Source organism: Lolium rigidum, chromosome 6 (genome assembly GCF_022539505.1).
Source record: "Lolium rigidum isolate FL_2022 chromosome 6, APGP_CSIRO_Lrig_0.1, whole genome shotgun sequence".
In the NCBI taxonomy this organism is placed as follows: Eukaryota; Viridiplantae; Streptophyta; class Magnoliopsida; order Poales; family Poaceae; genus Lolium; species Lolium rigidum.
The window spans coordinates 89,859,577-89,885,759 of NC_061513.1; the positions used below are offsets into that span (position 1 = coordinate 89,859,577).

Consider the following 26,183-nt stretch of genomic DNA (forward strand, 5'->3'; position numbering starts at 1 on the left):
GCCTTTGAAAAAGGCCTCCTTGACCACGTGATGAACACTAACAATTCATGCCATCTAGAAATAGAATTACAACAACCAGATGCATCAAGGATAAGTATATTAATCAAGCTATGGATTTGAAATATGCAATACCAAGATCCACCTACACATGCCAAGATTAACACCAAATCATAACGACATACCTTAAGCATAGCTAGGTCGCACATGTACAAGTATAATACCCAACCCCATAGAAATGCTAAAAGACCACACATAATAGCAATTTTCCACACAAATTTCGAAATTTGGGATGAACTAGGGTTCCACCTATAACTAGCAAAAATATGGCTAATTAATTTGACAATTTTTCGGATGAAACCAAGGGGATCGGAGGAGAATACCTAAGGTGAGGGATGGAGAGCGAAATACACCAAATATTTCTTTATTTTTGGCCGATTTTTAAGAAGCATCTGAAAGGGGGAGAGAGAGGAGCCACCGGCCCTATACCATCTCTTGTGTGTTTGTGGTCAGGTTTTACTTGTGAGGGAGGTAGTTGGGGGATGTGGCGTTAACTCGATTTAAAGGATAACGCCACTCCGAAGGACCATTGTGGGCCCCGCCTTGCCATGCTGGTAGGGTGGCGATGGCGATAGAAGCCTTACTCAAAATGGGCAATTTCGAAAATAGTTTTGGCCGATGCGGTTTAACCCGATCTAAAGGGTAGCGTCCCTCTGAAGGGTAGTTGTGGGCCCCACCTTGCCATGCTGGCAGGGTGGCGATGGCGACAAAAGCCTTACTCAAAATGGGCAATTTCAAAAATAGTTTTGGCTGATGCGGTTTAACCCGATCTAAAGGGTAGCGTCCCTCTGAAGGGTAGTTGTGGGCCCCACCTTGCCACGCTAGCGGGATGTTGCGGCGACGACGACATACGGTTACTCGAAACGGCCAATTTTGGAAATATTTTTGGGAGAATTCATTCTAAGAAACCATTAACCGACGGCGTCCACCTGGGCATCGCCGACAACACCACCGTATCACGTCGTACGTAGTGTCAGTCCTTGTGCCGTAGACCCTCCGTTACGGAATCCAAAAGAGGATATAAACAAGCTTGTGCGTGCATACGACACCGTGTCATCCGAAGAGGAGAGACCATCATCGCCCCTAGGCCCCACGCGACCCCGTTCTGTCTCGTCCTTTTCCCTCAGCCGTCAGCTAGATTCATCCTTCACTCAATCCCTCGCACCTTCCCCTCAAACCAAACCTCCTTCCTCCCCGTTGAAACCCAGCTCGCCATAACCACACTCCTAATCAGCTCCGCTTCAGCGACCAGCGTGATTTAGCCTTGAGAGCCTTTATCGAAGAAAAAAATAACTTGAGAGCCTTGCCTTGTGATTCATCCTCCCTCTCCTTGTATGCAACCCAACCTTGCTCCAAATTGAGTGGTGTTGTATTCCAACGAATATGCTTTCCAAAACCAACATTAAGTCTTCCCTCCAATTCACCTAAATCACTTGGGTCCATCCAACTTAATTTGTTCCTCGTTTTTCCCGCAAACCTCGACATAGTTAGGACTACCGTCAAACACCATCACAACCTCCTTCGGTTCAACCTTGACACTGCTGCCTTTGAAAAAAAGCCTCCTTGAGCACATGATGAACACTAACAATTCTTGCCATCTAGAAATAAAATTACAACAACCAGATGCATCAAGGATAAGTATATTAGTCAAGCTATGGATCAAAAATATGGATTACCAAGATGTACCTACACATGCCAAGATTAACACCAAATCATAACGACATACCTTAAGCATATCTAGGTCGCACATGTATAATACTAAATCTTGAAGTCAACAAAATTCTCAACTCCACAAAAATGCTAAAACACCAGGCATAATAGCAATTGTCCATAGAAATTTCAAAATTGGGGATGAACTAGGGTTCCACCTATACTAGCAGAAAAGGGCCATTGTGGCAATTTTTTGAATGAAATTGAGGGAATTGGAGGAGAAGACCGGAGGGGAGGGATGGAGAGCGAAATCCACCAAAGATTTCTTTAGATCTGGGCGATTTGGGAGAAGAGAGAGAGAGAGAGAGAGAGAGAGAGAGAGAGAGAGAGAGAGAGAGAGAGAGAGAGAGAGAGAGAGAGAGAGAGAGAGAGAGAGAGAGAGAGAGAGAGAGAGAGAGAGAGAGAGAGAGAGAGAGAGAGAGAGAGAGAGAGAGAGAGAGGAGTAGAGAGAGAGAGAGAGAGAGAGAGAGAGAGAGAGAGAGAGAGAGAGAGAGAGAGAGAGAGAGAGAGAGAGAGAGAGAGAGAGAGAGAGAGAGAGAGAGAGAGAGAGAGAGAGAGAGAGAGAGAGAGAGAGCCACCGACACCCTAGGGCATCTCTTCGTTTGTGGTCGGGTTTGACTTGTTAGGAAGGTAGGTGGAGGGCTCGTGTGGGCGGCGCGGTTTAACCTGATATAAAGGGTAGCGTCCCTCTGAAGGGAAGTTGTGTGCCCCACGTTGCCACGATGGCGGGGTGTTGCGGCGGCGGCGACATACCGTTACTCGGAACGGCCAATTTTGGAAATATTTTTGGGAGGGTTCATTCTGAGAAACCATTAGCCGACAGCGTCCACCTGGGCATCGCCGACAGTGCCACCATATCACGCCGTACGGAGCGTCACTCCTCGCGGTGCTCGCCCTGTGCCGTGGACCCTCCGTTACGGAATCCAAAAGAGGATATAAAGAAGCACCGTGTCATCTGAACAGGAGAGACCATCACACCTACGCGACCCCGTTCCGTCTCGTCCTTTTCCCTCAGCCGTCACCCAGATTCAGCCCTCCTTCCCCTCAAACCAAACCACCTTCCTCTCCGTTGAAACCTCGCTCGCCATAGCCACACTCGCAAGCCGCTCCGCTCCAGCCAGCGCTACCTGCTTCATCAAGCCGAGCTCCAACCCTCAAGGAGAGGACGGCTTCTGCCCACCCCGCAGGCCGCAGCAGCAGCGGATCCCCTCCTAGATTCCGCGGTTGGTTCTCTCGCTGATCTCGCTCTCGTCCGGATCATTAGCTCCCGTTTCTTTGTTTTAGTTTTTGGCATTGGAAGGCGCAAGCTTTTGGGGCGGTCGGCCGCCGGCGCGGACCGCGGTCTCGCGCATTGGACTACCTGCGCAGCCGGCTGATTCGGGATTCTCAGTTGCGTCCGACCTCCGAGCTCCCCGCGGAGCGGTTTCCGTGAGCAGCAGCAGTTAGTTGGGCGAGGCGTGACGAATCCGGCGGAGCCGGCCGGACGCCGACGTCGCCCTCGCTCGCGGAACCGGATCCCCCCGGCCGCCCGAATTCGGTGGAGGCAGCCGCCGACGCGCTCGGGAATCCGGTGCCGTCATTTGCGGCCGTCGCGGCCTCGTTTGGAATCTAGTTCAGCATACTTTTCCTTCTGCCCCCTCCAGCTGTTTTTCCCCAATTCGACTCGAGGCTCTTCCCCGCACGCATCGGCCGCCGTGTCGTACTGCACGGACCGGAAGACAGTTAGCTAGTACCGACAACTTGGTTAATCCGGCACGCTGGCCTGTGCGTGCGTGTTCCTTCCGGTTGGGCTAATCCTGGCGCAACCGAGCGTCAAAAGCAGTCCTCGGATTTTCCTTGTGCTGCCCCTATATCTGGCACCCTAAAGTCGCGTTCTTGGTTGCAGAATTCTTCTTCTGTGGGTCCTGCTTCTGAGCCATGATGGAGAGGAGGTCGCTCATGGAGGCGCTGGCCACGGCGGCGCAGGGAGGCTCCACCAACACCTCCGTGCTCTCCATGCTCAAGTACGCCGTGCTGCCCATCGCCAAGGTATTCACCGTCTGCTTCATGGGATTCCTCATGGCCACCAAGTACGTCAACATACTCCAGCCCAACGGACGCAAGCTTCTCAACGGGGTGAGCAGCTTCTCTGCTCTTTCCTTCATTCATTCTACTTTGTCAGTAAATTCTTAGTACTAGCTAATTGATGTGTAGTCACGCTCGGAGCAAAAGAATGGTGGTTGGGTGCTGTCTACAGTAGGACGATAGCCAGCTGACAGTGCTCGCTTGAATTATTGATCTTTCGTCGTCGGCTTACGCTCTGACTTTCTGGTGCAGCTTGTGTTCTCGCTTCTGCTTCCTTGCCTTATATTTTCCCAACTCGGTAGCGCCATCACGCTCGAGAAGTTGCTGCTGTGGTAAGGGTTGCTCCCGATGTACATGTTACTTTCTTTGTCCAATTATTTACTACCTCTGTTTTGTGCCAGTATGACTTGTTGATTGTGATGTATATATTTCTTTGGTTTCGTCATGCAAGCTACTGGGTGATAATATTATTAGTTCATTTTTACTCAAATTATCATTGTGTGATTTACTCTTTTGCTGAATACCCTGAGAATGTAAGTCAGGAACCCCTGAATAAGAAAACGTGCTCCCACACTTCCAAGTTTCTACAAAATAAGACAAAAAAGGGTACCATCCAAGAGCGAAAGGAATGATTTTTCAGGGGATTAATTGGTTCCGGTTGAATTTTAAGGGTCGGAATGAAATTGAACTAATTCAATAGAAGTTCTTCGCTAACAATATACTGAAGTAACGCAATCACTTGAGCAACTATTCCAATCCATTTACCTAGTCTATCTGAATTACCATATTGTTTGTTACCGTTAGTGTCCATCTTGTTAGAATTGGTCAAGCTACATCTTTGAAACTAGCCGATCCTGTCTTACATGTTTGTCCATGATGGCATACTACCTTTTTGCCTCGGGCAGTAACTTTTGCATTTATCGTGTTCTTCTTTTCCTACTTTTAACATTCTCCCTTCTTGCACTTTGTAGGTGGTATATTCCAGTAAATATTGTTGTAGGTGCCGTTTCCGGTTCTTTGATTGGCTTTGTGGTGGCGTCCATCATCCGACCTCCTTATCCGTACTTCAAGTTTACTGTTATCCACATCGGAATAGGTGGGCTTCTTTTTTTCTTGAGAAAATTTTGAATTTCCATTTTTTTTGTTCTTCTATCAGTTACTGATCTGTCCCCTTAACTTCTGCCACAGGAAATATCGGAAATATACCTCTTGTTCTTATTGCAGCACTATGCGGGGATCCATCAAATCCCTTTGGTGACTCTGATAAATGCAGCCAAGATGGAAATGCGTATATCTCTTTTGGTCAATGGGTATGTGTTTTTCTTTTCTCATGTGTTTTTTGATTTGCTCTAAGACAGATGACTAGCACACAACACAACGATAACAGATTGATGTTTGGATTAGGAATATGAGTAACCATTGTGATCATTTGCTGAATGAATTTTTGACAGGTTGGTGCAATTATTGTTTACACATATGTGTTCAAGATGCTTTCTCCACCACCAGGAGAGACCTTTGATGGTGATGAGGTGAAACTCCCAGTTATAGCATCTGGAGAGAATGTGACTCCTGAAGTAAGCAAATATCCAATAAGCACTAGTACTGGTACTCTACCTGAGGATGAGCCTTTGCTATCTGTCGAGGGGAATCAAAAGGGTGATACTTCTCTAGGATCAAAGGTAAGAAAGGCTAGCAGCGATTCATGCACTTAACATTTTCTTATTCAATTTGAAGCAATTACATTCTAATGGGAAATAAATAACCGTGCTCTACTTATGCAGATAATGAGCTATGTTGGATGTGTGGTGAAATTCCTAAAGGACAAGCAGCTTCTTCAGCCACCAATTATAGCCTCCGTATGTGTTGATGCAAATGTTTCTACTACAACTATTCAGAAAAAATATCTCTGCATTATGTGCCTTGAAAACTCTATCTTATGCTATGGAACAGGTTTTTGCAATTGGCATTGGTGTTGTTCCTGTCTTGAAGAATTTGATATTCACGGATGATGCACCTCTATTCTTCTTCACAGACAGCTGCCTGATTCTTGGGTAATTACCTTTATTCCGCCCAAATTCCCTTTCCAAAAAACATAGACCTTGTACCAATAAAGTGATAGAAGCAACAGAACTGAAAATTAGGCATGATGACTGCTACTGTCTAATTCTATCACATTTCCAGGGAAGCCATGATCCCTTGCATTTTGCTTGCTGTGGGGGGTAATCTTGTTGATGGTAAGCATCTATTTCCTTTCAAACGGTTGCAAAGATGTAGCGTATCAGTATAATAAACCCTCCATTGTTTGTGGTGTTGAGATGATTTCTCCAGATTTGAACACTATCCCCTGTTTATTCATCAGGTCCTGGCGAAGGAAGTCAAAGACTCGGTATGCGAACCACCGTTGCTATTATCTTTGCGCGGTTGATCTTGGTTCCAATGGCTGGGGTTGGCATCGTCATGCTAGTTGATAAACTCGGTTTCATTCCCAAAGATGACAAAATGTTCAAGTTTGTCCTACTACTGCAGCATTCGATGCCCACATCAGTGTTGTCAGGTATGAGAAAATAAGCTTATCACTTACCACCATGTGCTCATGTTTAAAGATTCATCTGATAACATTTGTTTGTTGAGATCTGTAAACAGTGGTCGTGGGGCACCATGTGCTGCATGTTAGCAAACCACATTATGGAATCTGATAATAAGTGTTTTTCTTTTTCTTGCAGGTGCTGTTGCAAACCTTAGAGGGTGTGGAAAAGAATCAGCCGCGATCTTGTTCTGGGTGCATATTTTTGCTATATTCTCCATGGCAGGCTGGATTATTTTCTATTTGACATTGCTCTTCTAAGTACGCCGCTCCCTTGTGTGCCAATTATTTTCCTTTTTGTGCTCACTGTCTGCAGCATTAGTAGATTAACAGCGATTTGTTGACGCTAATATTACTCTCATTTGATTTACAGATACTGTACTGAACGACAGTAATCTGCTAATGCTACCGTCAAAACATCTTGAAGAATTGTCATGACTTGTACAAAAGCTACTAAATCGTGGTGGCAGCTCTGAAGGTACGAGTTGTATCGGTACAGATGGTTTCTCGTGCCTGCTTGCGTACATGCTACTGCTATGTTAGTTTTGGCCCCGTCTCGCTGCTGCTAGCAGTGGTCGATGAGAACAGCAGCAGCTTGTGCCCATCATCAGGTTACCCTGAACCTTTTAGACCGGGTTCGGTGCCTTTGTTATCACCACCTATATTTCTTCTGTATTTCAGATACTATGTAGCACCCCATGATCTGCATTCAGTGGTATTGCTTGCTGCTTGAGTTCAAAAATGAAAGATAGCAGTCAAAAGAACATCGGATGCAACCTATGACGCAGGATGTGTATCATTGAAACATCATGGAAATATTTTGTATGTTACCCTGAATATTTCATTTCTTCTCCATGAAAAAACCCGTGGCGCAGGACGTATCTATCGATACATGGATCTGATTATCAAGGCAATAATGTACAACCTCATGCCAGCGATGGCAAGGCTGACATGTTGCCGGTGTCGCCGAACTGACAGCAACACATCGTAGAGAAGTTATGAGGTGCATTGTCGTGTGTGATCTCTCCATGTGCTTATACATAGATCTGCGGTCCTAGAGATCTGAGCCAATAATTCCGATTTCGATGATAGGAGTACTTTTGGATCTCTGGTCAGCATCTCACCTCCGGATGTGTCGATTTCGACAGAACTGGTCCTAGCAAACTGTTGCACAAAATGAATTTTGCCTAAAACTATTTCACAAAACGATTTTGCCCACGTCGATCAATTTAGTGCTCCTCCTACGCATTTTTTTCATGTGGCAAACCACAATGGTGCCGTGCAGGTTGGAGCACAACTGTACAACCTCGCCCGCGTCCACCACGACATCACTGGCAGGCACGGTTCGAGATCCCCTCGGAGTGGATGCAGCTTGCAGGACGCCGGAATCGTCAGCTAGGTACCACAGTTAATTCCACTTGGTTGGTTGACTGAGCTTTCTGGTGCGCCGTGCACGCACTATTTGCAAATTTGCAACTTGCAAGTATTCTAGCTTGAAGATACACCTAACATGACACGACGCGACCTTCTTGTGCACGTGCAGAACATGTACGTAGACACACGGCGTGGTACTAGTAGCCTGGTACGCGAGTAGGCAACAAAAAATTGTGAGCAAGGAGGTTGTGTGTCACACGATGTATAATGAATTTAGAGGATCGCGCCCCCACCCTCTTGGCTACCCTCTTTCTCCATTTTTTTTTCGAAAAGAGGCAGAGCCCAACCTCTGCATCAAAACGATGTATACGGTCTTTATTAATAAAGCGAAGTTCATCAGTACTATAGCAATTTTACATCACATAGCAGGTAAGGTTGAGACAAGTATCAACCATTTAAAAATAAAAAATAGTATCATCTTAAACATCTCGGAGTCACCCTGGAAAAAGAAGTCCTGAGTAACCGTTAGCAGACGGTTGCACCCAGTAGCCATACTCTCCCGCTGATCTTCCGGTAGAAGCAGCGCCCATTGCTGAATCCAGCACGTCGGATTACCTGCAAAAAATTAGTTTCCGTTTGTCTGTTAAAGATGATGTCATTTCTAGTTGTCCATATAGACCAACATACAGCTGAAATGCCAATCCGTATTCTTGATTTATCATGTTTATTAACTCCATTAAGCCAATTCCCAAACGTATTGGTAACATTAGTCGGAGGAGGCAAATTATAAGTTAATATATCATACGCCAAATAATCTTAACAAAAGGACAATCTATAAAGAGGTGTTGTACAGTTTCTGATTCATTACAAAAAGATCATTTTGTACATCCTTTCCAATTCCTTTTAATCAAGTTATCCTTAGTCAGTAATATTTTGCTATTGAGAAACCACATGAAGATTTTGATTTTTAATGGAATTTTTAACTTCCACAAATACTTCCGTAGAAAGATTGTATGCCCCTGCATCAAGTCAAGATACATTGATTTTACTGAAAAGATACCAGTATCATTAAGTTTCCACACAAACTTATCCGGATTATTTGATAACTGCACTCATATAAGGCGTTGACATAGGTGTAGCCACTGGGTCCATTTTTGATCATTCACATAAAAATTCCGGAAATGACAAAGGGTACGTGAGGGGTGGGTTGGCTCAACCTTATGCAAAATCGAGAGGATAGCTCCCTTGTCTACGACGGCTAAGCTACATTTTACGGGGCTACCCTATCAAGTATTGGACCCGGACGTACCACACTAGCAAGTACTATGTAAGAGCATTTCCAGTCGCGTCTCCTAAACCGCGCAAGATCGAGTGTTTAAGGAACATGTTTTGTTCGTGTCGTGTTTGGGGGACGTCGCTCCCCAGTCGCGTCCCCCAAATAGAATCACCAAATAAATATTAGTGCATGAAAATAAAGGTTTTCATCAAATTTGATTATATATTACAAATTTTGAATGAAAACGGCTACATTTCATCTAAACCCTAGCCTACTGACCGCCCGGCGGTGCGTTCGATGGCCCTGCCCCGTCGTCGCCTCCTCTCTGCCGCAGCTCCTGCTGCGCGCACCGCCTCTCCATGCGTAGGGCGGTGGCCAGACGCCGCTGCTCCAGCAACGCGTCGTCGCCTGCCCTCCACTGTTGCGCCGCCTGGAGGGAGAGCTCGACGGCGCGACGAATCTGCGCCTCTTCGTGGGCACGGGCGGCGTCCTGGAGCTTCTTCTCCGACTCGAAGGACTCGACGAGCGCGCGTTGCTGATCGGCCGTCTCGTCCGGGTGCGGCCCGTCGTCGTCGGACCACTCGAACTCGTCGTCGTCATCCTCCACCTCGGTCTCCTCCTCCGCCTCCGCCTCCTCCTCCTCATCCGTTGGCGCCTCCATCGTCGCCGCCGCCAACTCCTCCGCCTGCCTCCCGCAGGCCGCCTTCGTTGCCGCCAGCGCCGCCTCCCGTTGCTGACGCTCCTCCGCCGCCAGATGCTGCGAGCGCTGCATCGACTCCCGCTGCCGGCGCTCGATCGCCTCCCGCCGTTCACGGTACTGCTCCTCGCGCTCCTCGCGCTGGTGTCGCCGCTCATCATCCCACCGCCGGCGCATCTCCTCCGTCCGGCGCCGCCGTGCCTCTTCTGCCGTGGAGGCGTCGAACGCCGCAATGATGTCCGCCAGCGCCTCCTCCTGCCACGCAGCTGCCGCCGCGCCATTAAGGCAAAGATACCGTCGTGTGTCACTACGCGCGAATAACTTCCTTCGCGAGTTAGGCGACGGTTAGGTTAAAATTCAATGTGCCGCTGAGGGTCGGGCCCGTGTCGCTTCGCCTCGCTTTTCGTTGTGTTCGGCGTGGCCGGAGCGTCCTCTGTGGGGCGGGACGGGCTCGGAGCGCCGAACACCGTATCGGGGCGCGTCGGACAAAAAACAGCTTTAGGGGACGCGGCTGGGAACGTTTTTTTGTCCGGCGCTCCCCAAATCCCTTTGGAGGATGGTTTGAGGGACGCTACTGGAGATTGCTCTATCGCCTGTTGTGCACATCGCTATGTCCCATAGGCTACTTAAAATGGTTAGTTTTATGAAACTATTTTGTGCAATACTTTGCCATAAGGATCCGTTTTATCGTTTTCATCTCGGGATGTCCGGTATTCTCCCTAGGTCATTATATGACAAATCAACCTTATCTTCAATAATCAATTTTGCCTCAGCAATAAAAATTACATTGATAAAAGATGAAATGGAGCACTCGTCAAGTTGAACCGAATAAAATAAGAAGATTACTGTATTAGTACAAACTAATGTCAAGTGATCACGCAAGGCGGCTACATGCCTACATCACGACGGCACGAACACACGGCCGGTGCTGATGAGTGATGAGCACAAGCAAATCAAAACAAAGGTATGGGTGTCCGTGCCCTGACACAGATTCAGTTGGTCAACTCTGATCTCCAAGGCCCAATGCAGCAATGCGTGTAATGGCCGACACCATCCAGTTCACGCGTATAAAAAAAGCCTGCGCAGATACGGCGTGAAACACACTGAAAAGATACGTTGTTCTTTACTACCATGCCGCTACTTTCTCAAAATTACTGCCAGGCCAAAGAAATCAGCCGTGGAACCCAACATAGAAACGATTTGCTGATAAATAAGCCAAGTTCCAGGAGTATAAACAGAGACCTAACCCTTAGGATTGGTCCAAACAATGCTCATCTTTCGGCTGAGAATTCGGCAATCTGAATGACCTGTACCACCGAGGCATAAGACTGCTGTAGCGCCTTTTTCCCTGAGCATCATGTACCCAAATATACTGGGTAACACTACAAGACATCAAGGTGGAGCGAAAATAAATACTATCGAAACTCAGCTTGGCACCGTTAATTGCAGTCCCCCAATAGCCCGTTGGAACAAACCACTAACACAAACACCATCTTTCCAGATGAGAAATGATTCCATTCCATTGCCACCACATTTCAACTTTGCTTTTCCATGTCCTAATGCCACATCTTTAGAATTGATTCCATTACCACAGGGAAGCAACAAAGTAAACACGAAACATGTCCTTGTTATCGTCTTGGAATAACTTTGCAGCAGGGCGAAGGATGCCTATGAGATGATACACCTTCACATCATATGTTCTGCCCTGGTCTGCATCACATCCTGCTAGCTTCTCAGTGTCCCTTTCATACAAATGGAAAAAGTATCAGTCGAGTTCTGCATAATCTCCGCACGCGGTCTAGGCCGCAAAACATCGCTCCTGAAGCCACAGTGGTTCTCAGTCGGATGGGTTGATCCCAGCAGCAAGTACTGCACCAAGATTGATGCGTCTGGAAACTCAAATGCATGTTGGGGCACCAAGTTCTCGGTGTCCGTCGATGAACATGATCTGGCCACGAAGCGGATGGAGCTGACAGTTGAAGTATACAGAAGAGACCCCATCTTCCTGAGGGAGCATCTCCATGGAGCTGCAGTTCTCCAGATGAAAGAGTACCTTGACAAATTTGCACACAGTGAGGAGCATTCTGGGGCCATCGAGGAGACTGGGAGTTTTCAGCTTAGGAGGAAGAAGTCAGACAAATCTCACGGCTTTGTGGATATATCCATCCGGATATGCAAGGAAGAAGATCATCATGGTCAAGTTTCAGGTAAACAGAAATTTCTTGTTTGCAAGAGTGAAATTATCTGATTTTGGCATCTGCATCAAACACTTGAGGGCAGGGGTTTTCGTAAAACAGATATTTTTCCAAAACTTTTGCACGGAACACTAGAATGGTTCTCAGAACTAAAATGACAATAATAGTTGGAAATCAATAGTACTATTTTGGGTACTTATCTACATATGCTGCAAAAAAAAATCTGTATGACCCATTTTCCCGTAGCAACACTCAACAGAAGTATATGGTGTACCCCTACATTGGCACATTTGTCCTCAGTTGTAAGGAAATGACCAACACCTACTCTTGGATGAGTAAGCACAACATGCTTGATCCATTCATAGGTTTCGAATGTATACAGAATGACCAACACTTTTGTTGTTTTTAGATAACAGTGTTAGAAGAAGAACAAATAAATCGTTAGACTGTAGAAATAACAGAGTATGGTAGCACGCTATAGTTAAAGGATCTACAATCTCGTTCTTACTATCAAAAGGGTAAAACTTAGGAATGGTAGAGCATGGTAGCAAGCTATAAAAAAGGAGCTACGATCTAGTTCTTACTATCAAAAGTTAAATAAGACAAGCTTCAGAACTATATACCATATTTCTTTTATTACGGTCCACATACAGTATTTACCTATATCCCTTCTGTTGATTTGCAGGATCACCTGACGGATTGAAGCACCCAGGTCAGGTCGGCATCACATTAGCTATAGAAGATGGCCCAGTCTATAATTATCCACCACCGCCTTACAACCATTATAGGGGCTACAGCGAAGATACTGATCACTACGGTCATTCCATGCCGCCAGTCCCTGGAACTCGTCCATATCCACCACCAACAGGAAGTAGCTACAGCTACCATCCCCCAATGGTTCCATCAACTCTGCCACCACCAGCAACTTCAAACCCCAGCTTCTTTCCACCACAGTATCCCGGTAGAGGGCAAGTGCCACAGAGCTACATAAATCTGCCACCAAGAAAACCTGCAGGCCAGAACAGCGCACCAAACTTTGGAATGGGACTTGGAGCTGGAGCACTGGCTGCTGGAACTGTGATATTTGGTGAAACCCTCTTGCCAGGTCCAAGTTTCAGTGCTGGTCTTAGTGGTGCAAGCCTATCTGTATCCAGTAATGCACCATTTTAATATCTGAGCAATAGTCTGTTGATGAAACTCAATAGCATGTCAATGCTAACTTGTAACAACATATGAAAGTTACGAGCATTCAACAGAATAAAATGGGGTTCTGACACTCAAATCGCTGCAATCCCTCATCCAACTTATCAAGGTATGCAGCATTTCGTAGATCATGTCAGCCTCAGGATGTGCCTTATCCCCGCTAACAAAAGCATGCACCACTGTTCCACTCCCGCTGTTTCCTCCGCCCACTTCGACCCAGCTGCAGCCCGGTGCAGCCTTCTGCACACCTCGCCGTCTCATCTCCCCCCTTACCTCCTGCAGCTCCTCAAAGTTTCCATCCCAACCATGTGTGTTTGCTAGCAGCACCCATCCACCGCTCCCAGACTCCTCTGTCGTCATCAGCATCCTAGCTGCCTCTTGGGCCCTCTCTTTATCACCATGCATCCGGCATGCTGCAAGGTATGTTCTCCATGCACCAGCCCCTACATCCCCTGCTTCCTCTATAACCTTTCTCGCCTCGTCCAGCCTCCCTGCTCGCCCAAGCATGTCAGCCACACATGCATAGTGCTCCAGCTGCGGGTCCAAACCGAACTCCTCTTTCATCCCCTTAAGAAAACGCCTCCCTTCTTCAACAAGCCCGGAGTGGCTGCAAGCCGACATTGCCGCTAGGAGCGTTACCTCATCCGGCACAAGCCCTTCGACCTCTGTCATCTGGCAGAACAACTCCAGCGCTTCCTGCCCACGCCCATGGGAAGCATACCCATCGATCATAATGTTCCATGACGCCACATCATGCTGGCGCATCCAATCAAATACACGGCACGCCTCATCCAGCGCCCCGCTCTTGGCATACATGTCAAGAAGCGCGTTACAGGCAAACACGCTCAGCGCACCATCACAAGCCAGTCCGCTCGACACGATGTACCCATGCACCTCCCTTCCAACCTTCAGCGCTGCAGTCTGTGCACATGCAGGGAGAACGGCCGCAACAGTGACCGCGTCGGGCCATACCGCGGCACGCCTCATCTGTGCGAACAGCCTCATTGCCCCCACATGGTCAGCCGAGTAGTGCAACGCTGAGAGCATGGAGTTCCAGCTGAACAAGTCCCTATCCTGCTCTGCCATCCCGTCGAATACCGTTGCTGCATCGGCCACCTTGTGGGACTTCCCGTAAAGATCTACCAAGGCGTTACCCACCGAGACATCGTGGTCGAATCCAGACTTGATCACCATCCCGTGAACTGCGGTACCGCGCTGGAAATCCGCCGTCGCGGTGCAGACCGACAGGATTCCGGTGACGGTGAAGCTGCTGATCTCCGCCGCGCCGTCCGCTCTCATTCGCAGGAAGCACTCCAAGGCACGGTGGAAGAAACCGAGCTTCGCGAACCCGTTTACCATCGTGTTCCAGACCACGACGTCCCGGCGGGGCAATTCGTCGAACAGGCGGTGCGCGTGGTCGGCGAGGCCGAAGCTGAGGTAGGAGCGGAGGAGGGCGCTGGCGCAGAAGAGGCCGTGCGCGAGGCCGCAGCGGAGCGCGAGCGCGTGGATCGCGAGGAGGTGGTGCGGGGACGGGGCGGAGGCGGCGAGCGGAGGGAAGGAGAACGGGTCCGGGGAGTGGGCGAGGCGGAGGCGGCGGAAGACGGCGAGCGCGAGCGGGTGCGGCAGGGAGAGCGCGGCGTTGAAGCAGGGCAGCGGGGAGGCGGGGGTGAGGAGGAGCGGGAGGACGGGGTGGAGGGCCGGGACGCGCGCGTAGAGGGAGACGAGCGACGTGAGGGCGGCGGCGGCGAGGCGGCCGGAGACGAGGAGGTGGGCGTGGAGCGGCAGCAGCAGGCGCCCGGTGGGAGGATGCGGGTTGGAGACGATGGCGCGGAGCGGGAGGTGCAGGGCCGCCATTTCTCTGGCCGGCGGCGGTGGCGTGGCCGTGAACTCGCGGCGGCGGTGGCACGGGGAGAATTTAAGCGTATTGAAGGTTCAGAGATCCGCGCCATCCTGCTGGTTCGCGCCATTGCAGTAACCAACGCCGTTCGTCTGACGCGAATGCCATCCATGAGCGCGTGAAGCCCACTGGCACTGGCCTACCAAGGAAGTTTTCAAAATGGACCCAAGAAATTATTGGGCCAACGAGAATGTATTGGACCAAGAAGAAAGCAATCGCTGAAAAAACATGAACCTCTATAAAAAGAACATGCGGCTGAGAGGCCACTGTGCAAAAAAAAAAATCCATCCGAAAATTATGTAAAAAAAACTTCACCTAAACTTATAAATATGGAATCTAGCATCAAATATATCGAGAAATGTAGTTTTAAGAACATTTTGTAATTTAGACCCTCAACATATAAGTTATTGCATTTTTATTTCGTTTTTCAAATACAAAAAACCTGTGTTTTGTTCACTTTCTTTACATACAAAGAATTATATGAATTTAGTAGATAATATAATTGATACAACCATCCAAATCCCTAGACAGGAATAAAGGTGCATCAAGGTCTTTTGAAGCAGCTCGCTCGAGTAAGCCTTCCATATTTGCTTTCCTCTATACATGGGGCATACATATTTCATAAGATAAAACCCGCACAATAAGATCTTCATGAGTTGTCATTGACAAGATGATAAGACCCAAGACCGTTAGCACATTGTTATCTGAGGCACACGCCTAATTAACTAATAACCAAAGAAGAAAATGAGGAGAAGCAAAAGTGTAAATTGGAGAACCTGAAACTCAATGGTGGCAAGACATGCCAAGGTACCTAACAACCACGACAGCCATGGAGTTCAGGTGCACAAACACCACTGGTCCTTAGAGTCGATCGTGATGAATATGAGGATGGCGTGGTAAGCTTCTATTCCACATGAAGTTGCTTCCACATCTAAAGTGCCGATAGTAAGGACACACAAACTTGACATAAAAATATCCTAGACTGCTGCCAAATGTCAACCCAAGACCCATGATCGGCCTTCCGACCATTGTAGCCACAATGCGAGGGGGCCAATGAGGAAAACATGACGATGCAAGGGAAAATTGCTCTCTCTCTCTCTCTCTCTCTCTCTCATAGGTATCTTGCTTACGGCTCTAGTAGGCCTAACATTTCCAAAGAACATCAAATTTTTTCTACCAATTTGCGAAAAATATTTCTTCTTAAAAGACTAGAATTTTCCCTTGCCTCATGGCAGCATAAGCAACAACTAGAATTTTGAGCGCACCGAGACAAGGATGGATTCAAGAGGATTTTATTCCACAAGACGCCGACTCCACCACTAGAATGTCGGTGGTAGTGACATGTAAACTTGGTATCCTCTCACCCACTCCAGTACTTGCAGACGAGGGGAACTAGCAAGGGCAACATGGCGGAAAAGGAAAAAAAATGCTCTCTCCCTCTGCCTCGCCCCACTTGAGTCACATCGAGTTCATAACGACTCGATGAGTACGCCTGCTATCCAATGTAGGCTAACCTCGGGAGAGGGTAATCTTTTCCCAACGATTTGCAAAAGGAAAAAAATCGCCCTTTTGAAAGATTTGGGGAGAATGTCTTCCCGCTCGTTCTGTGGCAATGTAAGCATCGATCGAGCCGAAGCTGGAGCAGGACCAAGTAGATTTTTCACGGAGATCTCTCGTCAGTTTTTACTTTTGAGAAGAAAAGTTTAGCCTGAAATATCGTTCGAACTGGATATCTCAATTACGACTTTCGTGCCTATGTTTTTCATGGGTATCTTTAAAATGATATTCATTTGTTATGTTGTTTTCAACTTTTATCCATTTATAATGTTTTGATTGAGGTATGTAGTAGTACCTCCGTTCTAAAATAAGTATCTCGATTTTGTCTAGATACAGATTTATGCTAATGTATCTTAGTTATAGATTATTGATATCTAGAAAAAATTAGGACACTTATTTTAGCACGGATTAAGTATCGTTTTTATGGGAAAAAAAAATGGTGTCGGCAATCGGCGTAGCCGGTAAGGAGCGCCAGCCGACGTCGGTGAGCGCCACCGCGCATCAGCCCGCGCGGCGCGGGGTTCTCGTCCACGGCAGCACACACCGGCCGTCGCCAGCCAGCCAGCCTGCCAGGGGACAGGACAGGAACCTGCCGACGTCGTAGTCCTCCTGGCACCTTCCGGAGCGTGCGGGGAGTATGTTCAAATCAATTTCCCTCTCTGGCCAAACTCAGGGAGAAAGTTGAGGCCGGTGCATGAGCTGATTCCACGTAGCCATGCCATGCCTTTGTTTAGGAGAAACTGCGCGCAAAGGACAAAATCAGGTACGACGAGCGGAAGAAGAGAAGAGAGAGATTAATTTGGAGCTAGTGAAGTGGGTTAGGGATCGTGCTCCAGGCGCGCGCGCGGCGCGGCGCGGGTGATGACAAAATTTGGTGTTAATGCTTTTAGACGAGAGGGATTAGAGAATGGAGGTTACCATGCGTCCATGTGCATGCACGCGCCCAGACCGCCCGGCTCCCAACGGGCTACTTGTCCGGAGCTTAAACAAGTCGCTATCTAATAGATCACCTTATTTTCAGACAACAGCCGATTTAAACTTGGAAGCTATTGGATGATGCTATAACTTTGAAATAGTACTCCTTCCGTCTATAACAAGATGTCTGAGATTTATCTAAATCGAGATGTATCTAGATAGACTGAGGTACTTTAATATATTTACAAAGCATTAAAAGTGACTAAAGTGAGGGCAACTCCAACTGTCTTTTTGGCCCGCTTAGACAAGACAAGCGGCAAGGCCCAATGAGGCGATATAAACGGACATGAGGCCATAGACTGAAGCCGGACCATCTTCGTGTCTTCTTGTGTCCATCATTGGCTCATTGCCCACGCTTCAACGAGCCACCACCCCCTGTTCTTTTATCGTGGACTGCCCTGTCCCTATTTCCATCTCCGTCACCAAACCCTAGCCACTTCCCTTTTCCCGTCGGCAAACCCCAGATCCAACCATGAGGTCGATGACGAAAAGGTGGTGGAAGCCGGCGAAGCACGACCACGAGGCCGGCTCGTCGTCGGCCTACCGACACCACTATGCAACCCAGCCACCCACATTCCACCTATCTCCATAGGGGGTTTGCGTCAACATATCGGTAAAGGTGGCATGATCGCACTAAGAGGCTGCCGCTTTAACCCTGAGGCCCGACAGGCTAGCACCTAAACCACAACAGGGTTCCGGTGCCGGCCATTTGAACTTCTGGGCAACGTGTCATACTGAGATTTGCCTCCATTGGACATTTCTCCTGCCTGATTTTTAGCGATTACCCGCCTATGCCGTCAATTCCGAGCTATGAAATCTATGGTTCGAGACCGAACAAGACCTCCATTGGTAGTTGTACTTCGCTGTCGAGCCACCGGAGCCAAGGACAACAACACCGACGAGTACTCCAACCGAAGTTGGGCGGAGCAGCATGACGCCAGGCAAAGTGGGATAACATGCACCACTATAGGTGCCCACACTAGTGGTGGCCGCGTAGGTGGTAGTGAGGAGGTGGAGGAGGACGAGGCCGACCTCAAGGCCTTTGAGCTGGAGGAGCTCGGGCAGTGACCGGATCTGGCCGCGGTGTGCCCGCATGGCGGTGCCTATGCCACCTTTCCTAGGTTCTCATCAAGATCGAGGATGGTAACGACGTATAGGTCAATGGTAGTGAACCTCAACAATCCATGGTTGTATCTATGTTTGATTTATGTTATTTTTTCTAGTCAATTTGTTTCTTAATATGTAAAAAAAATTAAAAAATTTAAAATCTTTTTTTTTAAACAGGACACAAAACATGTCGATTTTGGCTGAAACTACTTTGTAAGCATGTAACATCTCAAGATGTATAAGACACTTTCTTTTCTATTTATTTGATATTTTAAAATATATGTAAAATACATTTTAAATAAAGGGTGCATAGTGCAGAAACGCCCTGTCCGGGCCTCCGGGGAGTACCACCTATTCATTATAATGTACTCACGCGTCTCAAACGGATCATTCAAATCGAACAATTGCACCAGCTGAAGTTGCTGCGATTAGAATGTCTGAACCATTGCTATGTACCCGCCGCAAATGAAGCAAGCAAGGTCGGCCGCAAGTGAGATGCACTCGACCTCCATGATATCTTGAGCCTTCAGACAACGCGCAGGGAGCTGTACCGAGAGCGACCCGCGGGCGCGCGGCCGAATTCCCGGCGAATGGAGATGGTGCCGGATAAGTGCGGGTGCAATGGTGCATGCATGCGGTTTGGTCCAAAAGCAGAACCGCACCGCATCACATCGCATCGCATCGCATCCATCCATCCATCGCACGTCTCTCTTTCGGCTCATGCGTTGCCGGACGGCCGGGGGTCAAAATGGCACGCGTCGCGTGTCTTTTTCCACACGCCTTTCACTTTTTTCCGGACGTGCTAGTGCGGCTTGGTTTCCTAGCCATCAATCGATTGCCTATCGATTCAACCGCGCACGCACTTTAGCTCTTTCGGAATCTAGCTCCCCTCTCGCCACGCACTTCACTGCTTGGTGCTGGTGCAGGTGGGTATGTTGGTGCTGCGGGTACGTAGGGCTGGTCAAGTGCTACTCCATGTACATGCATCATGTTCCGTTCGTGTGGATGCTGGTGGTACAGCTTCTTTAGCACCTGCACAGTGAGGGATGGAAGATGCCACGATGGTGCCATTGTACCATATCCCACCACGTATCCTATACCACCATATACATCCTCCTTCATGGGTGTAAGCTGTCAGCAATAGCTGAATCAACCCACACAACCAAGAACACCACCCAGCTAGAGATCTAGGTCCTCACATTAAGATTGGAAAAAAAATGCTACTCTCTTTGACAGGTTCATCAACTTTGTTTAGATACGAACGTATGGATACATCCATATCTAGATAAAGTTGTATCACTTACTTTTAAAACAGAGTGAATATAAATGATCATAAAATGCACAAATTCGTACAACAGACAGCGCCTTAGTGATGTGTTTATACAATGCGATAGCTACTGCTATATAATCCCTCCTTCCCACAAAGGTTGGTTTGAGATTTTTCAAAATTTAGTTATATCTAGATAGTAAATAACATCTAGATACATTTAAATTTTTTTTAAAAAATCAGAAAACCTTCATGAGACGAAGGGAGTACTACACTCTATTGCATTACTCTTGGGACATGGATGTTTTTTCTCTCGGGCGCATATGATTTCTTTATTTAAAATGCATTTTAAGTATATTTAAAAAGGTTAAAATGTCAAAACTATATCATAGTTTAACTTATGATTGCTAAATTTAAGTATGCTTTCTTTATTTGGCCTTTTCACCTATGATTGCCAAATTTATTACCTTTACTTACCATATTATATGATACTTAACTACCATATTGATATGGTTGACATGCTCCTAAATGTCATTCACCAATGCAAGACTTGCACCCATAGTAATTTCATGGCATGTTACCATATCATAGTTATTGTAAACGTTTGAGAGTACCCACTCTTTATCTGCACATAAAATTTGAATGTCACAAATATGCTCATTATTAATTTTATAACAATTATATGTTGTCATTCAAAAATTGGAACGACAAAAAGAACGAGTTCATAGCAACTTGAGTCTAGTTTCAAAACCCAAATTAACGGTATACACGGATCAAAATGATGATATGAAAATTAATAGAATGCTATTATAGACATATCCCATCGAGGTGAGCAATGTTGGGGGTGGGTTTACATCGTTCCGGCTTACCAGCAAAATGCAGTGTTTCTCGTCTTCTAGCATGTCTTGCAATCTCTATGTGAGTAGAGAGCCTGCGACCTGTTGGCAATCGTTGTCATGCTAGATGGAGACGATGGCGATGAAGGTCCTACATGAGAAGTCATGGTGGAGTTGAAAGCGACTTTGGCCATCTAGCTTTGTGCCACCCCGACGCAATGGTGTAGGTGTTTTAGACGACTGAGGAGGTGTGTGATGTGGCTCATGGTGTGCCCTGCATTGGTGTAGCACCCGTCGCATAGTGTCTATGATAGTGGATTTGGTGATTTAATAGCTACCCAATGTGAAGGATTTAGCTCTTGACGTTTGTGTTGTTTACCTCGGGTTCGGTAGTGCACGATGGGGGCATATGTACATGTTGCTTGGTAGCACATGTTACGCGAACACACATTTTGCTTATGTGGCGATGTCCATGTTAAATCGTGTGCATAACTGCTATGAGCACAGCGATCGGAGATTCCGGATTTTGTTTTCCTTCATGAGTCGCTGGTCAATTCGTCGGATATTTCCGTATTTTCTATTTAATAATTTGGTTGTGTGCAAAACTGAATGTCTTAACTTGCTCTTAACATCGTGTTGTTGCAGAGGTCGCATGTAAGTTGATATCACCTTAATATTGGCATATGTTGAAAATCCCCACCAAATAGACCCTGGAAAAGCGATTTACCTTTTTTCTGAAGACATGAGAAATATCTACACCGCGTTCCACGTACGTACGAGCGTGGTCATGCGTTCTATGACGGTGCCGGTGCACACGACTATATTCCTCCCCAGCGTTGACGAATACAGTGCAGTGGGCTGTGCATTTTAACTCGACACGTAGAGTTGTGCAGGCAATTCGGCCTAACCTACGCCCCTGCAGGCCGGCGCTATCAAATCAATAAATACAACTACTCGTATACAGCAGCATACATCTACGCGTAGTATACTCTGTAGTGTTGATTTTAATCCTGGCGAGCGAGACAAGCAACAGTACTCACATCAGTGGAGTCGTCTTCAGCTTTCGCCCCCCTCACATGCCCACGCCACCATCATTCTTCCCCTCCCTTTACGCACTCCACACTTCCCTTCTACTCCTCCCCTAGCTCCCTCCTTGTCGCAGATCAACACTCTCGATTCTATCCATCATAGTTCGTTTGAAATCAGTTGTCCTTCCCTCCCCCTGCATATTGCCTCGAGCCCTTGACCAAGAAACTATCCAGAAGAAATTCCAGCCGCGCATGGCATTCTTCCAGTTCCAGTCAGCAGCAGCACCGCGAGCTCTCCGGGAGCTCAGTGAGTGAGCAGTGAGCACTTCCCAGACAGGCAACTAGCCAGGGAGAGAGCCAGGCGTTCGTTCCGAGCTTTCCGACCCAAAGCTGCTGCGTTCTTGGGCAGTGGCACGAGCTGTCAGCTTTTTGTTTTGTTTTGTTTCTTCTTTCACTTCCAAGTCCCAAACACCAAAAGCATCTCTTCTTTCTGCTCCCGCAGTCTCGCTTCTCTTCCACTCGCAGTTCTCGCGCGGCAATCACGATCCTACTTACGCGCGCGCCGAAACGAGGGGAAAGAAATGAAATTTGGGAGCTGCCGTGATTTTCTCCTACTACTTCCCATCCGGGCCGCGTCCAGCCGATAATCCATCCCCACTACCCCGCCTCCGCCGGGAATCACGATCCGCTCAACGGATTCCCTTCCGTCTTCACAGCGGCCCATCCAAATTCCATAAATTGGGGGCTCCTTTCCTTTCCAAGATTTCTGTGCGCTCCTGTAGTGGTCAGCGGGGAGCCATGGAGTGGGACAAGGCAAGCTCCGCCGCCGCGCCGGCGGACGAGACGGGCGGCGCGGGGGAGGCGCTGGGGTACGTCAAGGTGATGACGGACGAGCAGATGGAGGTCCTCCGCAAGCAGATCTCCATCTACGCCACCATCTGCGAGCAGCTCGTCGAGATGCACCGCGCACTCACCGCGCACCAGGACTCCATTGCAGGTCCGTCTGTACACATGCTTGCCGTTGTTGGGTTCGGTTTGCTCTTTCTTTCTGCATAAAGGGTGGAAAAGTCTCTCTTTCTTTCATCAAGGACGCGGCCTTGTTTCTTTGTGAACAATAAATTCAGATGTTACGGGTTACTGTCGGATCTGTAAAAGCACTAGTAGCGCTATCTGTAGAGTTAGAATTAATATAATTTAACTACTTTACGATTTCTCACAGATTTTAGTTTTTCTCACTTAATGCATGACCAAACCCCACACATTTCATTGCCGTTCTTGTCCACATTTCTATCGCTGTTCTTGTCCATGCTAATACAACGTTCAGTCTTTTGTTTTTGACTGGTGATGAACTGGTGAAAATACCATTTGACTAATTTACTCTGTTCATGCCAATAGATGGTAGTATGCATCATCCTTTGGGATTAGCTTTTAAAGGTTGATGATTGCAATGATAATGCAGGGGACGGGCAGTAAGATTTTGCTTTATGGCATGTCATTTTCTGTCATTAATTATGCAGGGTCCTATTAATGTTTCTTCTTTGTTTAGCATGCTCATAACTCTTCGTAATAGTAACTGACAACCTCCTGATTAGTGTAACGGGATATTTCAGAGATTGTGTTGTTAGGCCAATGAAAGCACTGCATCACTAACCTGAGTTATAACTTGCAAGCAAACACTCAATTGGTTGGAGTTTGTGGCTACAACCCTTTTTTTTTCTCTCTCTCTCGAACAAGCGTCAAAACAAGCATTGTTGAATTGGGAGAAAAAACTGAAATGGCATTAACAAGAGCAAAAGCCTAACCATAAAACCCTGCAAACAAACAAAAAACTACCAATAAAGAAGACTAAAAACGGCTAAGAACAAAGCTTCCAAATTTAGACTAGCAGTGGAAACTGGAGAGGGTGGGCATGGATATCAGGTTTCTCAGTTCCCTCGCTCCTCTTGCTGCTAACACATCACACAGTATTCTAGAAAAAATAGAATTAAATTCTCTTACTGTAATCACTGCAGGATTTACCACACAGATCGCCGCAAAACCTTACTACCTGCAACCATGTATTTGTTATTACCATGTTCCTTGTGAGGTGAACTGAATACTACCATAGAAAATACAGAAAGGGCCAGATCATCAATTTGATGACTTGTTAGGAAGTTGCCAATAGGTTGGCCCACACTATGCTTTGGAAGTATCTCACTTAATGTAGTCCATATTTTGGAATCTTCTAATTTGTTTGGTCCAGGTCATATTCATGGGTATGACCTTGTTATTTATCTTACGCTGTACAAACACTGTATGATCAATCACCATGGGGCGTGGGCAGTCTATGTGTTATTAAGTTTTAATAGTGGGGGCTCGAGATTGGTGCTCGAACGTTGCAAATAAATGAAATAGAGCCAATGATGCATATGTAGTGACACAAGATTGCCACGTGGGACCGATTGCTATGCTGTTGCCATGTTCCCATGTGCTCCCCTATTGCTCCACAATTTTCTGCTATTCTGTGGAATGTAAGCTTGACATGCAGGAACCTCATAGCATGTTACTTGTCTGATTATATTTCTACTGGTTCAAAACTCTATTTCTTATTCTCCCATTCTAATAATTTTTTTTATCAATCACGTATAATTTGCACCCCTTGTCCATTTCGTAGCGGAACATTAGTTAATACTACTTCATATCAACTAACTTTCCTCTTCAAAACTTGAGCATGTTCTTTCAATTAGCAATTTGTGTGAACTTATTGATATAGAATTACGTTGATTTCTCCTAATAACCTAATGGCCTTACCGATTTTTTTCATCTTCCTAGGATTTTCTTAAAAAAATATTCATCTAATACCGCTAAAAAAATTGTGCTTTTATGGTATGCTCCCAAAACACAGACCTGCTAGTCTGGATAGGTTCTTAAAACATAGTTTGCTGAGCCTTCTCAAATTTTCTCTTGGTCTATTCTACTGTATCTTTTGTTGACAGAACAGTCAGCTCCTTTTGTAGTCAGCTGATATTTCTTTTTTTGACAGGTATGAGGCTTGGTAATCTGTATTGTGATCCTCTAATGGTTCATGGAGGCCACAAGATCACAGCGAGGCAGCGATGGACACCAACCCAGATGCAGCTGCAGATCCTTGAGAGCATTTTTGACCAAGGAAATGGAACACCAAGCAAGCAAAAGATCAAAGATATTACAGCGGAGCTCTCACAGCACGGCCAGATCTCAGAGACTAATGTCTACAACTGGTTCCAGAACAGACGTGCAAGGTCGAAGCGGAAGCAGGCAGCTTCTCTACCAAATAACGGTGAATCTGAAGCGGAGGCAGACGAGGATTCCCCAACTGAGAAGAAGCCTAAATCAGATGAGCCACCGCAGCAGACCATGGCTGCGAGGTCTCACAATCCTGAAAGATTCTCAGAGATGCATCATCACTTCGACACAGGTCATGAGCATGGCACGATGTATGGATCTACCAATGACAATAGCTCGAGGTCGTCAGGCAGTTTGGGCCAGATGTCCTTCTACCAGACCATCATGTCGAACCCAAGTATGTTCAACAAATACCATCTCTTCACTGTATAGTACTACCTCCGTCCCAAAATATAAAATGTTTTGGTAAGCTATTTTACCCTACCAAAACGTCTTATATTTTAGAACAGAAGAAATACAACATAAAATTTCATAGAAGCCAGTGAATCTGATATTGGTTGATATGTGTAGGAATGGACCAGCTCTTGGGGAAGGCGGAGACCTCCGGGAGCTTCTCCCAGCTCCGTCAGGGTGGAAGCTTTGACATGTACGGATGACATGGCAAATCTGAATGACACGGCGTCCCTGTAAAAAAAAGTGAAAGTTTTCAACATGCGCTTGTTTTGCTCACATGAAGTGAGAAATTTGCGTCGGTAGTAGTAGCATCTATGTGTTGGTTATCACGGTCTTGTTGACCTCCTCAGTTGAGTAACTAGCTTGAGTGAAATGTGTTTTCTCGTGGAAATAGTTTTGAGAAGCTAATATACAGTGTTTGTCCTTAGGCTACATATTCTTCAAGCGTTGGTGATCAGTATCACGGTTTGAATTTGTACCCTAAAATGGTAGGCTGGTTTTATATTCGTTTCCGTGTCACTTTAACCATCAGAACTAACGCTGTTTTACTTACCCACAACCGTTTACTTACCCACAACCGTTAGAGCTAACGCTGTTTTATTTTTGAAGGCGTCGCTTTTGAAGAGTCTGATTTTCAGGTGTTGTCTTGGTGGTGGTTGTATTACTGTTGCTAGGGTTATGATACTGTAGCGGGATTTTTATTTCTTAGTTTTTATTTCTTTTTTTTTGGCTGTATGCATCCGTAATGTTTTAGGGCAT

The 26,183-nt window shown here is 46.8% G+C and overlaps 3 protein-coding genes across 3 annotated transcripts; all 3 read left to right on the plus strand.

Annotated features, from left to right (window-relative positions):
• The first annotated feature begins 2,740 nt into the window (after positions 1–2,740).
• Positions 2,741–6,818, plus strand: LOC124660810 (protein PIN-LIKES 6-like). Its single transcript, XM_047198647.1, has 12 exons — positions 2,741–2,990; positions 3,653–3,882; positions 4,084–4,163; positions 4,803–4,927; positions 5,020–5,141; positions 5,283–5,510; positions 5,613–5,687; positions 5,782–5,882; positions 6,013–6,065; positions 6,191–6,385; positions 6,555–6,676; positions 6,789–6,818. The coding sequence occupies exons 2-11, from the start codon at positions 3,685–3,687 to the stop codon at positions 6,674–6,676; spliced, it is 1,299 nt and encodes a 432-aa protein (XP_047054603.1). The 5' UTR covers positions 2,741–2,990; positions 3,653–3,684; the 3' UTR covers positions 6,789–6,818.
• Positions 6,819–11,347: 4,529 nt separating this feature from the next.
• On the plus strand, positions 11,348–13,200 carry LOC124667517. Its single transcript, XM_047204787.1, has 2 exons — positions 11,348–11,969; positions 12,643–13,200. The coding sequence occupies exons 1-2, from the start codon at positions 11,516–11,518 to the stop codon at positions 13,125–13,127; spliced, it is 939 nt and encodes a 312-aa protein (XP_047060743.1). The 5' UTR covers positions 11,348–11,515; the 3' UTR covers positions 13,128–13,200.
• Positions 13,201–22,625: 9,425 nt separating this feature from the next.
• Positions 22,626–25,928, plus strand: LOC124661673 (WUSCHEL-related homeobox 8-like). The gene is made up of 3 exons (XM_047199549.1): positions 22,626–22,824; positions 24,850–25,368; positions 25,542–25,928. The coding sequence occupies exons 1-3, from the start codon at positions 22,626–22,628 to the stop codon at positions 25,625–25,627; spliced, it is 804 nt and encodes a 267-aa protein (XP_047055505.1). The 3' UTR covers positions 25,628–25,928.
• Positions 25,929–26,183: the final 255 nt, after the last annotated feature.

Excerpts from the sequence above, each read along its gene's own strand:
- LOC124660810 (XM_047198647.1), top strand. The coding sequence starts at position 3,685 with ATGATGGAGAGGAGGTCGCTCATGGAGGCGCTGGCCACGGCGGCGCAG. Across the intron at positions 5,883-6,012 it reads GACAGCTGCCTGATTCTTGG|GGAAGCCATGATCCCTTGCA; the intron begins GTAATTACCTTT and ends TCACATTTCCAG. Across the intron at positions 6,386-6,554 it reads GCCCACATCAGTGTTGTCAG|GTGCTGTTGCAAACCTTAGA; the intron begins GTATGAGAAAAT and ends TTTTTCTTGCAG.
- LOC124667517 (XM_047204787.1), top strand. The coding sequence starts at position 11,516 with ATGGAAAAAGTATCAGTCGAGTTCTGCATAATCTCCGCACGCGGTCTA. Across the intron at positions 11,970-12,642 it reads TCATCATGGTCAAGTTTCAG|GATCACCTGACGGATTGAAG; the intron begins GTAAACAGAAAT and ends GTTGATTTGCAG.
- LOC124661673 (XM_047199549.1), top strand. The coding sequence starts at position 22,626 with ATGGAGTGGGACAAGGCAAGCTCCGCCGCCGCGCCGGCGGACGAGACG. Across the intron at positions 22,825-24,849 it reads GCACCAGGACTCCATTGCAG|GTATGAGGCTTGGTAATCTG; the intron begins GTCCGTCTGTAC and ends TTTTTTTGACAG. Across the intron at positions 25,369-25,541 it reads GACCATCATGTCGAACCCAA|GAATGGACCAGCTCTTGGGG; the intron begins GTATGTTCAACA and ends TGATATGTGTAG.